The sequence below is a fragment of the Seriola lalandi genome, unplaced genomic scaffold (genome assembly GCF_002814215.2).
Source record: "Seriola lalandi dorsalis isolate HSWRI2012SDOR001 ecotype SW California unplaced genomic scaffold, Sedor1 jcf7180002054816, whole genome shotgun sequence".
In the NCBI taxonomy this organism is placed as follows: Eukaryota; Metazoa; Chordata; class Actinopteri; order Carangiformes; family Carangidae; genus Seriola; species Seriola lalandi.
In genome coordinates, this window is record NW_019525369.1 from 1,586,094 (window position 1) to 1,601,410 (window position 15,317).

Genomic DNA, 15,317 nt, shown 5'->3' on the forward strand with positions numbered 1-15,317 from the left:
GGTTCAAAGGTCAGCTTCTACCCTGGAGGTACGGCTGTGCACTTATAACCGAACGGTTTGATTAATGTGCTGCTAAAGCTCAATTCATCTGCCCCGTGAAGTCATAACCGCTTATTATTATTGTTTTAAACTGATCTGAATATTTCTTCAAATCTAAATGCAAAACCACGAGCCAATTTATTTTATAACAGGTCTGAAATTCTTATTTCAAAATAAGATGCTTGTTTACTTTATTTACATCCCAGAAAAATTAAAAAATACATCGACTCTCGAAAAAAGGAAAGGAAAGGAAATGCCTTGAGAATAATCGATAGGCTATAAGAAATGATAAGAAGTTATAATATTTGTCAAACCAGACTGAGAATGAATGATAGGTCTATCATACGGACAGCTGTAGCCATAATAATTATAGTAATTAATAAGTCCTCTGCACAGTGCTCCACATCGGCCAATTTGGAGCCATTAGGCCTGTAATGATTTACTTCCAAACATCAAACGGTGGAGCACAATGAGGGTCTGGCTGCTGTCTCTGCCTGCACGTCTTTAATTCTCCATAACAAAAGTACAAAGGCCGAGACGGAGACCAAAGGCTTTACCCCTAAACACATTTAACACCTCTTCGGGCCGCGGCGCCGCGCCGGGCCGACGAGCACTCCTCGGCCTGTCTGGAGCGCCGGTGATGGGGCAGAGGAGGAGAGAAGAGCTGCCCCGGGGGAACTCAGACAGTAGCGGGGCGTGAGGGGGGAGGGAGGGGGTGTTTGTTGGGACAGAAACACCTCATCTTCTCCCTGTGTGTCTGAACAAACCTGAATGAAGTGTGTGTGTGTGAGAGAGTGTCAAAGGAGACTTGGGCCAGTATCTTCACCGGTGCCTCTGAAGCGGAGCTGCCTGCAGGCCTGGAGGGGAGAAGAAACACGGGACCGTCGGGAAAAAGACGGAGGGAAATTTTGTCATTTCTACACCTTTAAAGAAAAACAACCTGATGCGTGAGTAAACGTTTTGAGCAAACTTTGTTATCACTGAGACCCAAACAATCAATTCCTAATGTTGTGTTTTGTTGCACAACAAAAAAAAACAAAACAAAAGTCTTTTATTTTTATTTTTTTTTACAAAAAAAAAAACATTTTCCAAATATTCTAAACAGTTGAGAAATAGAAATATGTCCTTATGATTTATACTTTTGATTAATACCTTACTTCCTCATTGTCCCACAGACCCCCACTCCTCTGTGTGTAAAAAAACATAATTAGCCTACATGTTTTTTTCATCTGACCATATTATGACCTAATATTTAGAAAAGTAGTTCCATTTGTCATAAACTTTTTATCGTGACAAAATGCATAAATTAACATACATTACTGCACCAAATTAGGACATTTTCATGCTTTATGCGTTGAATGGACCAAATAAATCTATATGTCTTTTTAATGCCGAAACCTCACCCACAGCCAAAGTAATAAAGAGATGTACAGTAGGCCCTGTCTTATTATACAGTCATACTCCAAACATCAAACTGTTATAAAACACTTCGTAGACTTATTTGGGATTTGGGAGAGGGAGTTTCTGAGTAAAAAACATTCTGTCAGCACCAATCACAGATGTAGAGCGTGTAGGTTGATAAAAAATCTACTGTATTTAACCATTGCTGCAATTATTATGTTTGATATTTCCTGGAACATGTCACGTCAAAATCCGTTTTTGAGGCTATAAAGAGCCCAGAAAGATCATTAGGGTCAAGAAGTAAGTATAGAAAAGTGACTATCAAAGTTTGATTGTGTTTTTAATGTCTGAGTTACAGGTACAGGCTGTAGCGTTCAGCATAGAAACATCTGTTTGAAGTCTTTCCTAATCAGACATAATAACAAAGCTACATCCACTAACAGGTACAGGCTATATTAATATTAGGCCTTATTGTAAAGTGTGCCACGTGCCTGCTGTGAGCTCGTGCTTCCGTATCCATCATTTCAGTGGCGGAGGGCAGACGGACGCCGGTGGCGGCTGTGGCCGGGGAGGAGCAGCAGGAGCCCTCCCAGCGCAGCGTCTTCCTCGACCAGAGTCGGCGGCACCGGACGGCGTTCACGCGAGAGCAGCTGTCCCGACTGGAGCAGGAGTACGGCAAGGAGAGCTATGTGTCCAGACCCCGGCGGTGCGAGCTGGCCACGGCGCTCAATTTACCAGAGACAACCATAAAGGTACAGCGGTGAAGCAGCCCTGCAGTCAGCGTGGTTAAAGGGCCATGCCGCAGTTCTTCTATGTTTTACACTAAAACCAATAAGTTTATAAGGACTAATGATATTAGCTACTGTCATACATTTCAGAATGCTTTCCCCTATAGGAAGCCATTAGTTTCAACTCATGCAGTGGCTAAATTATGAAATGTTAGAGATTAGCTATATATAACAATGTGACAGAGATCAATAATCTATAACAGTGAACAGTGTAGAACTTCTCTTTCTTTTGTTTTTATGTTTTATTAAAGTTATGTTCTGGTTGCATGATGCTTAGATAGTGATTTGAAAGTCATGTAGGCTCCTCTATCAATTCACTTTACTGGACTTAGAGTCTGTGCTCTCTCATTTTCTCATTGTTTGCTAAAGTGAATGAAAACTGGTGTTTTACCTGGATAATCTATTAAAAAACTACATTTTTAATTTTTAGCCTTTACAATATAGACTGACATGTTTCATCCTTCATACATAACACAGCTGAAATGAAGTCTGCATGCAGCATAAAGGTTTCATCAAAATGAAAACAATCTGAAGATCATTATATTCCACATATTATCCCCAACGACAACTAATGTTCAATCATTCACAATATGAGATGTTTTAAAGGGGTAGCTTATACAGTTAGAGCATCAACCTACCTGTATTTTAATATTAGAAAGATACTTTCATCTGCTATTAACTCCTGGTGCTCAGAGGCAGGTCTGGAGGATTTAGATGGTTGAATAGATCAATGAGAATCAGGCGGGATTACCAAGCAAAACGGGAAACTGTGCAGGTTTATTGTATGGTAATTCATTTGTTTGTGTTTTTATTGTGTGTTAAGATAGATAGATAGATAGATAGATAGATAGATAGATAGATAGATAGATAGATAGATAGATAGATAGATAGATAGATAGATGGACTGATTTTCTTTACTCACTGTCTTCATCAGCAGATGAAAATTGTTCTGTTGCTCTAGATGTTTGACCTTGGAAACAGCAGTGAACAAAACAATCTTATTAGCAGTTTTGACTGTTTCATTAAGTCTTTATCAGGTCAAAAGTAATAACTAGAAATTCCTGAATAGTCCTTTTTCATAGCAGACATGTTTATTTGTCATAACAAGAAAAGCACAGGTGTTACTAATAACATGAACGATGGCTCTGTTGTATTCAAGTGTCTGGCGAGTCGTGACAGGATGACAGTGAGCCTGCATGAACAGTACAGCCCCTTTTACACTACAGTCAAAAACCCACTAACAACCATCATTAATTCATTATTTATTAATTATTTACATTTGCTACTATGATACGTCCAAATGTCTTCTGTGAAAAAGACCTATGACTCAAATTGATAGATTCAAGAGTGCACTGTCATTTTAAATTGTAATTTAGTATTGGAACATGGTATGATGCACCACTGAAGCACAACAACATGACCTGACATGATTAGGGCCGTAACTTAGTGTTATACTTTCCGCATGTGGAAGTACACGAGGGTCCGTGTTGGGTAAACTTCATCATCAGAGGGTGTAAGCACTTTGTTGTGTCCGTGTGGACTTGTTGCCTGTTCACACAGTAGGGCACTAACTGTCCACGTGCTCCTCCAAGCAGACTAGAAGTAAGTGTAATATCAACACCGTGGTGTCTGCAGCTGTCCGTGTGTGTGTCCTGAAGGAATTATAATTGAGGCCTTTAGGTGGGTCCTTCCATATTATCTGATCTTGTAAAAGGTTTCCTGCGTTTCCTGCACGTGGTATTTAAACGTTACTGATAGTGTCTTTATATGGTGCATATTCTTAAATCAATTTGTGCTTAATGAAACCATTACACGGCAAATGCAGGGCCGTATATTATCATTTTCCACTACTTTTAATCAGACAAAGTGCAACACTGTCTCTGCTTTCAGTCTCAACACACCTGCCCTCCTGTTCTTTTCCAAGATCAGCTGCAACAATGTTAGTATGTGAGGATCCCTGCACAAAGCTTGTATATGATTGTTCACTTCTCTTGGCATTAGACATCAGGGAGACTCAGTCTGCATATGTGTGTGCAGCTGTGGAGGTAGTGTGCGATGAAAGGTTGGTCTGTCCATGAACATCAGCTTGCTGGACATAAGGTGAAACATAAAATACAACCATCTTTACTCCACATGATTTCTGCATAGATGCTTTTGTTGTCATGGTTGTAGTTCTTTTAAACCTTGTATTTAGTTTGAAGCTAAAAACACTGGTTTATATGTGAGCAGAGGAGGGAGAAGCAGGGGGAGAGAGAATTTAAGGAAATCCTTCAACATTTTGGGAAATACACTTAGATTTCTTTCCACATTAAATGTCTGAGTACAGAGCTGGACTCGAGAGATGTTTACCTTTAGCTATAAGCATTAAGACTGAAGGAAGGAGAGAACAGCTGGCATGTCTGACTCTGGCAAATATACAAAAGTACACTGACCAACACCTCTTATGCTACATAATTACAAGAATAGTTCTACATTTTGGAAGATGTTTTTGGTAATTTTCTAATAAATAAGATTTAAATGAGAAAATCATTACCAGTGTCAGTGTACCATGTCTGTACAGTAAGTAATATGAAGCTACTACCAGCAGCCAGTTAGCTTAGCTTAGCATAAAGTCTGAATACAGGTGCAACAGTTATGGCAGGAACACACTGCCTGCGTTGCATGTGCGAGGTGGCTATGTCAGTGAACTGCTGTGACTCACAAGTGTGTGTGTGTGTGTGTGCGCTCAGCTTTATCTCTCTACAGTTTGCAGGTTACTGAATGTTGGATTTCTATTCGTTATAAATTCTTTTCTTATTTATTTTTGACAGAAAACAGCCACTGTCTCCACATGCAGCTGCTAAAAAGCTGTTAAAAAGGTTAAAATATTTATGTGTATGTAGCAGAATATGTATCATATTCAGCTTCAGGATAGACAGAGACAGCTATAGTGGAAGGTGTCAGTTTTATGTCATGTTGCTGCTATGGCGTCAACATGACATCAGCGGTATAAGAGAGAATAAGAGGTGTTGGTCAGTGTACTTTTGTCTTTTCTTTGTCTTTTCTGTGTCTATTTCTGCGTCTCGTCGCCAGTGTGTTCGCTCTAACCCGTTAATGTGCACCGAAATGAAAATCAACACATTCCACAGCCACCACGCTTACGCCACGCATCCAGTGTGCATGCTTCCTGGCCTTAGCCTGGCTCTTTTCAAAAGCTCCCTAATTAAATGATGATGACCAAGCCCAGCAGTTTACCTCCCTAAAACAAAAAAAAAATTGTTCTTCTACTTTGTTCTTAAGGAGGATTAGACAAAAGACATGTCATGTCTTCATTAATGAGTTTAAAAGAGCCTTCAGGAGAAAATAATTGACTGGAAAGAACTATGCTAGCTGTTTCCCTCTGTTTCCTGTCTTTGTGCTAAGCTAAGCTAACTATCTGCTGGCTGCAGCAACATATTTATCTCACAGACATGAGAGTATCTGTTAAAATGTAGGAAAGCAAATTAGTGTATTTTTGTATGGTTTATCCAATCTTTACACAAACAGAAGAGTAAAAATCATGTGGTTTTAGGTGAAGTTAAATACTTTTTTTGGTGAGCATTTTTTCCACAGTACTTTTGTGCAGCATCTCTGTGTCAAAAAATCATTTCTACATTTCTGTTTTTTTTTTTTTTTTCTTTTTTTTACAGATTAAACAGGTCAGAAAATGTTATTTAGTTAGCATTAGAGGTGTATATTTGACCTTTAGAAAGGCTAGGCTAATTGTTACCACCTGCTTCTACTCTATATGTAAAGCTAAGCTAATTACCCTTTAGCTCCACCTCCATATGGAACAACAACAGTGTCTAATGTACATCCTTCACTGATTTTAAGCTCTTATGAAATTCTATTGTCTCACCTCATTTGTTCACACACAGTTTCTTTGCTTATAGACCACAAAAACAAGCAGATCAAAACAGAATCAGAGACAGCTACTCACCTACATGATTACACTCCCTTGACATTTCCCATGAATGTGAGTTTTTCATCTTCTCTCCTCTTATTTGTCATTTCAATCAGCGCAGGAGATTGAGTAGTGACAGGTTTAGCAGCATCTAACATTTGACGCAGAGGCCCACTGACCCACTGCAGCAGCTTTAATATGCAGTAAATGCAGCCACCTTTTTGGCAACTACTGGAGAGTCTTTTATGAAAGAGCAGGAATGCGAGGCGAGGCCTTGTAAACGCCACCACCTGACGTTTTAGAAGCGCAGTCTTCCGGGAGAGTCTGTGAGTAAAATAGTTGAGGACTGGACAGACAGACACACACACAACTTGTCAGCCTCAGCTATAAAGTTTTAAGAAGGTGGAGACATTAGTGCTGTATTAATGTGACAAACTGAAGCGAAATTGAATCTGCTGCAGAGTAATGCAATTGGAATATTTACATAAATTAGGAGTCGTTAGTACAGTACTATTCATGTTTCCCACACAATGTATCCCAATGACTTTGATGATCCCCTGACATTACCTGTAGCACCACCAGCAGGTTGGTATGTTTAGAAATTGAAAAGCAAAAAATTGAATGGATTAATGTGAAATATACACACATTCATGTTTCCCACATGATGGATCTTACAGGATTTGGTGATCATTTAACTTTTATTTCAGCTCCACCAGCTGGTTGACTTTTTTTTTTGATTGAAATATTGGATGGATTATCATGAACATTGAGATAGATATCCAACTTCCGGCTTAATTACATTTTTATTGATGATCCCGTCTTATCATCTGGCACCATGATCAGGTCTAAATTAAATACTTTGGTTTATGACCACATACCTGCAACACTAAGGACATTACCATCAGCCTCAGCTGCACTTTGTGTTTAGTGCTACTTAGCAGGTGTTAGCATGCTAATGATCATAAACATGTTAAAGACTCCTCTGATGAAAAGCAAGTATTTAACCTTGTTAACATACATATGATGTTTTTATATAACACAAGACATATGATGAGAGAAATAATCATCAACACCATGACTGAGTGTTTCCACCTTGAACTGCAGTGAACCAATGACAGTCTCATAAACACAGATTCAGACAGCCAGGGTTTCATACGTCACAAACCTCAGGAACCAATCCTGTCAGCTTGTGGGGATGGGGGGCGGGGCTAAATAAACCTGAGACCTGTCAGTAGAGAGAGAGAGAGAGTTAGCATTAGTACAACAACTAACACTGTGTCAGCCACTGCCAGTTACAAGCTAACAAACAACATAAACAGATAAAAGATGCTAACTATGCTAACTGTTCTGATACGTCTGCTAGTCTCTAGTTCTGGTCTCAGACTCCTCATCTGAGTCTGAGTCTGACTGAGGCTCAAACATGTGGCTGAGTCTCTCTGATGTTTCCTCCTCTAACCATCTTTATACTCTCTGCTCTTTCACCTGTCCACCTGGAGACAGCAGGTGGTGGGCGGGGCTCAAGGCCTGATCCATGTATAGGAAGTAAGAGTACATGAGCTTCTGACACAGTTTTTTCACCTTTAATGTGGAAAAACCATGTTAAAATGTTGATCATATGAGAAGATTTTTATATAGTTTAAAACATGTCTGGAGGAACTAACATAACCTGGTAAATATTAGCATGTTAACATTGTAATTGTGTAAATTCTATACATAACAAAGCAACAAAAGACGTGGATGTGTGCGTTAGCAGTGTAGATGTCACCACATCCAGCCTGTTAGTCCACAGTCCAGTCCAGTCATGATGTGGTTGTACTGTAATTAGTTAAACACAAGACAGGAAATATCATGCTGACCTGTATGTTGAGTCGCTCTAATTGATGTTGGGAGGAAACATAAATCCTCTGTACATCCATCCATCCTCCCTGATACTTTTCCTGCGCCACACCAATGCTACACCAATGTCACACTACTTCCTGCCTGCTCTTCCTGTACTGTTTGAACACATGAGCACTGCTGTCGACGTCTATGAACAGCTTCACTTTCATCGAGAGTGGCTGTGACCATGTATGCTTCAGTACTTTCTCTCCATAGAGGAGACTCACAGCGACTCCACCTTCTCACCTTTCTGACTTTCTCCATATTGTTTTTTTTTCGTCACTCCTTTGCTCCATCCCCTCTCTCCAGGTGTGGTTCCAGAACAGGAGGATGAAGGATAAACGCCAGAGACACTCCGTGCCTTGGCCTCACCCTCTCGTCGACCCCCTGGGTGCACTCTTGATGGGCCGTGCGTCTTCTTCCTCCACCTTACCATACCCCTTCATCCCGCCCCCACTCCCCCACCTCCCCCTTCACCACTACTCCTCCCTGGCTTTCTCCTTGCCAGCATCCTCAGCTCACAGTCCCTACAGTGCACCCATGAGGCCCCTGGATGCACTCCGCTTCTTCCAGTACCACAACAGGCCTGGGGGGCTGCCTCAGGCGACAGCAACCCTCTACCCCCCCGCCAGCATCGTGCACCATCCATCTTCGTGCCCCTGTCCCCTTTGTCTGCACTCGGGACCAGAACAACTCCTTAAAGCCAGAGGGGAGGCACTGGGACTGAGCCAGCCCCGTGGTCTCAAGGCCAACATCCAGCCTGCCGGTGTGGAGTGGACAGAAGAGATGGTGTAAATCCAGATGGAAACTACACCATGATCTCCAAGATTGTCAAACTGCTGCAAACAAATAAGCTGCCACAAGTAGCAGCATACTCCCTTTGCCTTCATTCAATGCTGTCGACAAGGAGGGGCAACTGCTATACACTAAAGTGTCGTGTGGTCTAAATACTCTAAATAAGAGACTCATATCAAAAGCACCTCAAAACACTGGAAATGGAAACACGCAAGTCAAAGGTCTTATCTAAAACATCAAAAATCACATGGCACTGCAAACTGGCAGCGTAATGGAGAGCCGTGCCACTAACAAGTTCAGTTTATCGGCCTGAACACTAACTATTTTGTCAGTGCTAACACATCGAACTCAATTTCATTTGGTTAACACTGCCAGCCCAAAAAAGATGCCTTCAAATTGGCTATAAAACAAATGTTTGTCTCACTTTGCTTTTGTTTGTACAATCACCGTTTGTTCATCCCAAACAGTTAATGTAGCAATTGTAGTAATGTTAACCTGATGGCTCAGACTCTTAATGCGAACTTCCGGTCTTTCTATTATATTCTCCCAGTCTCTCTCTCATTCTTGGTAATGTTCCTGAAGAGGGGACCTTGGTTATAGCTGTGGTTACTCATTCAAGCTGTCACATGGATGCAATTTCCATTCATTTTGAAGTGACCTGTCTGAATTGGTTTGGATTCAGTCTGAGCACACCTTGAGAAACCTTAAAGTGATAGTTCAAGTTACATGATGTGAGGTACTTATCTGTAGTCAGTGTATTACCTGCAGTAGATTCAGATCAGAGCTCTCCCAGTCTAGAGAAGCAGCAGGAGCATCAGCACAGAAGCTGAATGAGGAGCTGCTGTGGACGGAGACATCCGCACAAACCTGTTTTAGTCACTTTAAAAAAAATATACCCTGAGAAAAGGTAATACGCTGAGTATAGAACAGTACCTCACACAACCCCACGTCAAATAACCTAAACTATCACTTTAAGTCCACAGTATAGGTACTGCAGAAATGAATGACATCAGGTTTGTATAAAAAGGTGAAAAGCAACAGCGCTCCTGATGGGCATTACATTTTTAAGTCTAAACTAGGGTTCAATTTAAGATTACTTAAACAATTAATCAGGTAGTTATGAATATTGCTAATTAATATTCTGTCAATAATATAAATCGACTAATTGTTGCAGCTTTACATTAAAGCGTTGACTTTTGACCAACAAAATGTAATCAGTCCATCCTTGAGTCCAAGCAAACGTTTGTGCCTGATTTTAAGAAATTCCCTCAAACTGTACCTGAGATATCAAATTCATTAGAATGGGATAAACATTAGGGTCACAGCAACATTAACCTTTGACCTTTGATCACCAGAATCTAATCAGTTCATCCTTGAGTCCAAATGAAAACATTTGTGTCACATTTGAAGCAGTTCCCTCAAGGTGTTCCCAAGATATCGCATTTACCTGGCCGGCATAAAAAAGAATGGACACAGACAATGCAAAGAGTAGTTTGTATAAGGATGTTCGATGTGACTCAGATAATATATCTTTCTATTTTTTAGGGCGTTTAACCAGGAAAAAGCAACACAGGGGTATATATATATATATATATATATATATATATATATATATATATATATATATATATGTTGAAGTGGTCGCAAAAGCACAATCACACTGAGTGAAGCCTTTAATGTACATATCAGGGTTTGGTTGGATTTTCATTGTTTTCTCTGCTGTAACACTACAGACTACTGCTTTTATTTATTTCTACAACTGTAAAACTTTAAGTGGCATTCACTGACACCTTGGGCTATTTCAGGGTAAAGAGAGTACAGTTCGAAGCTGTTTACATTTCATTGAAGAGAACATAAAGTTCCTGTATATCAGTGTGCTTCTGGCAGGGTTTCAGTTGTATGATTATGTTAGACAGAAGGTGTTGAAGTGTGTTAAAAAAATATATTGAATAAATTGTCAAACAATCTTGTGGAAATGCTAAATGCAACAGTAACCTTTACTTCCAGCTTCTACATGTACTTACAGTTATAGGAATTAGCTTTCTTTCTGAGGGTGAGATGAAAAGTTCATGTCCAAGTATGTAGCTGGAGTGAACATGTGGTTAGCCCAGGTAGCATAAAAAAAACAGCTAGCCTCACTCTGTCCACAGTTAAAGGTCCATATTGTACACTTTTCCTGTGTTTTATTGGAAGTGATGATCCATAAGATATATTTGTGGTTTTACATCTCCTCTCTCAGGCTTCTCTCTGGAGCTCTAGTAACAACAGGTCAGTGAGCCAATCAGAAGAGAGGAGGCTCTGAGCCTCTCTTCTTATTCCTTCAAACGATCTCTGTCCAGATAATCACACCTGAAACCGCATATCACATGAGCGTTCAGGTACACTGTGCATGTTGAGCTGGTGTAAACAGGAAGCAGATTGTCTACTCTGCAGTTGAATCGTTGTGGAAAATACTACAAACATGGAACAGTAAAGACAGTTGTAGCAGTTGTCTGTAAATGGCAGAATTTAACTGCGCAACAGCTGCTAGCAAAGGTCTCAGCTTTTGCACAATCCTGGATATTCAAATTAAAATGGGGTCAGCAGCACTGTGAAGTAGTGTGGACGGCAGGTGTAAACGTAGCAAAAGAAATGAGTTTTAAAACTTTAAAACTGGATATACGTGGCTTTAGACTGCCAGGTATATATACACCATCCCCAGGTGAAAACCTATAAACATAAAATAATATAAAATTATAACAACTGGAAGGTTTAATTCTGGACATTTGGGCAGAATTAAACTAACAGACTTAAAATAGAATAAGGTTTGGAGAAGTTTAGTCTACAGTTTTGCAAGACTGTACATCAGTGTGCTAATATGCTCACAATGGCAATGCTGACAACATTCTGATGATTATAAGGTATAAAGTTTATGATCTTTCCCATCTTAGTTTAGCAAATTAGCATACTAACATTTGCTAATTAGCACTAAATACAAAGACCACCTGAGGCTGGGGGGAATGTTGTTGATTTTGTAGATAGTTGGTCATAAACAAAAGTCAAGTTTATTTGTAGAGCACAATCTCATACAGAATTAATTCAAAGTGCTTTACTGAGTGGCACAACAGTAATAATTAGGTTTGGACAAAGATACAGGCAGACAGTATGCATGTCACATATACTGTATATTCAGATGCCAGGACATTTATTGCTTTATAGAGAGGACTGCTTGTCAGAAAAGCATGGGGTTTCTAAACGACTCATTTTTGAGATGATGAAAAGAGTCAATAATAACAAGTTTTTGACATGGTCTGTGATGGTAAAGAGGAGTTGGACTCCAAGTATGTGCAGACCTGCTGCCTCTGTGCCTTTGCTCTAAATACTATGATTTCTGTCTTCTGTCTGTTCAGTTGCAGGAAGTATTTTGACATACAGAGACAAAGATCTGTCAAAAAGTTGAATAATGAATCTAATGTACTAATGTTATCAGGTAATCAGCAAGATGTAAAGTTGGGTATCCCCTGTATGTCTCTGATAAAGTGGAAGCATACAGGTATCAAACAGTAGGTCAAAGCATGGATCTTTGTAGGACTCCATATAGCACATCAAATCTATACCGCTGAAGTCACTGAGAGAAACTGTTAAAGTTCAGCGTTCAAGATGCGATCAGAAGTTGTAGAGTGTTGGATAGGCCAACCCAGCTCTCAGGCCTTTTGATTAAAATATTATATGGTTGACAGTATCAAAATCGGAGTTTGAGCATAACCTGCACAGAAAGTTTTTTTTGCATCACTGACAATCCTTAAGTCATCTTGACAAGAGCTGTTTCAGCGCTGTGAGGTGAGGTTAAAAGCAGGCAGGGTGCTGACGCTCTACAGTTCTGAGTGACTTCCTCTTGGATTTACACATTCCATTTAGTGTTTTTAACACTGGCCTTACACTCCGGGCCAGTGAGCTAACCAGTGCTCCCAATGGCAACGTCATGGCCTGACATGAGGGGAAAATATCATAGATGTAATGTGTAACCAATTCCTACTGAAATTTGAAAGTAAGCTTATATAATAATTCATACTGAATAAGGAGACTTAAACGCACAGCATGTAACTTCTACAGCTAGGGGTCTCTCACTCAAAACAATAACAAAAGACAGTGTTTGGTGACATCGTGAAATAGCGTTGGATCGTGGGAGTCGTCTTCACCATCATTGCCATCAGCTTCTCCTGGTTTGGATTCTTCAGTGTCAGTCCTTCACGAGGATTTTACCCAGAGCAGAATTATCCACATCCTCTCCAAATCCTCTCTGAATCAAACAGACCCGCAAACACTGAATGAAGATGTTTCACATTTGAAGTCAGTGTTTGAGCGACGCTCTACGGAGGACAGAGACTCAGGGAAGAGCTGGAGCTGAGATTGATGCTAACCTTTGTTTTGATTTTTTCTTTAATAACTTATGAACCAGACGTTCAGCAGGTTTTTACCAGCAGCTGAAATATCCACAGAGGTGTCACTTCAGATCCAGGTGTCCGACGACTAAAATCCTTCATCTGGTTTAAATAAAGAGTTGAAAACCACCAAGGTGTAAAAAGTGTTTGTCACTTAAAACTAGATAAAAGTCAATGTTGAGCTTCTGTCAGACAAACACACTGACACATGATCATAGAGGATATGATGTCATTGACATTGACAGTGACAGATGACATGTGCTGTTACCATGATTAAAATCACAGATTTCTCTGCTTTGAGAATTGATGAAAATATTTGGGATAATGTAAGAACACAACTCAACAAAACATATAACATAGGTCTAGTTGTTTTTAGACATTTTAATGTGCAAAAATTACAGATTAAAACTTTAATGAGATTTACACTGTACTAGACTAAAAATATATATTTGTGTGATTAAATTGTACATAAATAAATAAATAAAGAGTATTTCTAAATTCTTTTCTCAGCCGTCAGTGAAACCAATTTACTTAATTATCATTTCCCAAATGAGTTTTCTGTTTTCCTCGTGAAAATATTCAATGCTTTAAATACTATGTTTTGTAAATTGGTATTGATACCCTTTAAATCAAAATTAGCCCTCACAAATATTCATGTCTTGCAATACTATCCTGTTTCCATTCACCTCAATGTATGGCATCACTCTGTAATATACTGTAATGGTAAAAATGCACTTCAGTCAAAGACCAGTTATAGACACCGAAATAAATGTACCTTTAAATGTCAGTTTTACAGTAAATCTGCCATGTTCACTCAGTAGAATAAAATGTCCTCTTCGGCATGACTCACATTGGCCCCGGTATCACTGATTAGTTGTAGTTCTCAGTGGTCTGATGGAGTTTTACAATCGAAGCAGAGACCACTGCTTAAGTATTAAACTGATTAAGAGATTTAAAAGACCAATCACTGTGTTTGAAAGGAGGGAGAGAGAGAGAGATGGAGAGAATGAGAGAGCGAGAGAGTTGAGCGTGTCTCAGTGTGCACATACAGGTATAATATGACTTTAAAGAGGGATGTTGTGTTCCAGTAGATCACCTGGTAGAGTGTGTACCACTAACTGAGTGCTGACTGCAACAGCCCTGCATGTCACCCCCCCCCCCCTTCACTGCCTTTCCTGTCTGTCCTCCGTCTCTATCAAATAAAAAGCAGAAATGCAAAACAAAAATTAATTAATTAATGAAAATTTGGCGGTGTGTTAATCTGTGTGCATGTCAGTGTGTGTGTATGAATTTGTGTTTAACTGCAGCTGCCTTCCTGTTTGTTTATGCCTTGTGGTTGATATGTGGTCTCAGCCTCCGTCCTGTAAATGGAGCAGAGACTGTAAAAGGGTTTTAGATAGAAAAGTCAATCTGTCTGTTGGTTGGTGGGTCCTATAAAACCAGAAAGAAACATGTAGTGTTCACACTGCGGCTTCGGCTGTACCAACTCCAAAATTTCCTCTCTGCTTTTAACCAGATCTGATGCTTAAATCTGATCTCACCTACAGCTATTTGTACTTCTGCCATTGTTTTGTACATTTGATGAGAAAAATCACAAAGGACAACTGATGGAGAGACAGTGAGGGTGTAAATCTGTGATTGAAGCAAGGGGGGGTCACACCACGTGCATGCAGGCAACATTTAGTTTTTCAGTTTTTTTTCTTTCATTGCTTCATTGTTTTATTTCATTTTTTATTCAAGTATTTCATTATTATTATATTCCAAAACTAATATAATATTGGTCTGAATGAATGATATTTCATTTATTATAATACTATAATACTAAAGGTGAATAAGATTTTTAAAAAATTAACTGATACATATCACTATGAGCTTTGCCAGTTGAATCCTTGCATCAAGACAATTATTTTATTTTTATTTTTTTACGCCTATTAAATTTCCTGAAATTGTATGTTTAACTAGAAAATGCATTCCCTGTGGAAAATGCATGTGAATGCTGAGAGCTGACTGAGATTGCTGAAGTGAACTGATTAGTGACACTAGTGGCTGTAACGTGAACTGCACAAGCTGACA

The 15,317-nt window shown here is 39.5% G+C and overlaps 1 protein-coding gene across 1 annotated transcript; it reads left to right on the forward strand.

Moving 5' to 3' along the window:
* Window positions 1-679: 679 nt before the first annotated feature.
* eve1 (even-skipped-like1) lies at window positions 680-9,630 on the forward strand. Its single transcript, XM_023426217.2, has 3 exons — window positions 680-725; window positions 1,969-2,192; window positions 8,338-9,630. The coding sequence occupies exons 1-3, from the start codon at window positions 680-682 to the stop codon at window positions 8,821-8,823; spliced, it is 756 nt and encodes a 251-aa protein (XP_023281985.1). The 3' UTR covers window positions 8,824-9,630.
* Window positions 9,631-15,317: the final 5,687 nt, after the last annotated feature.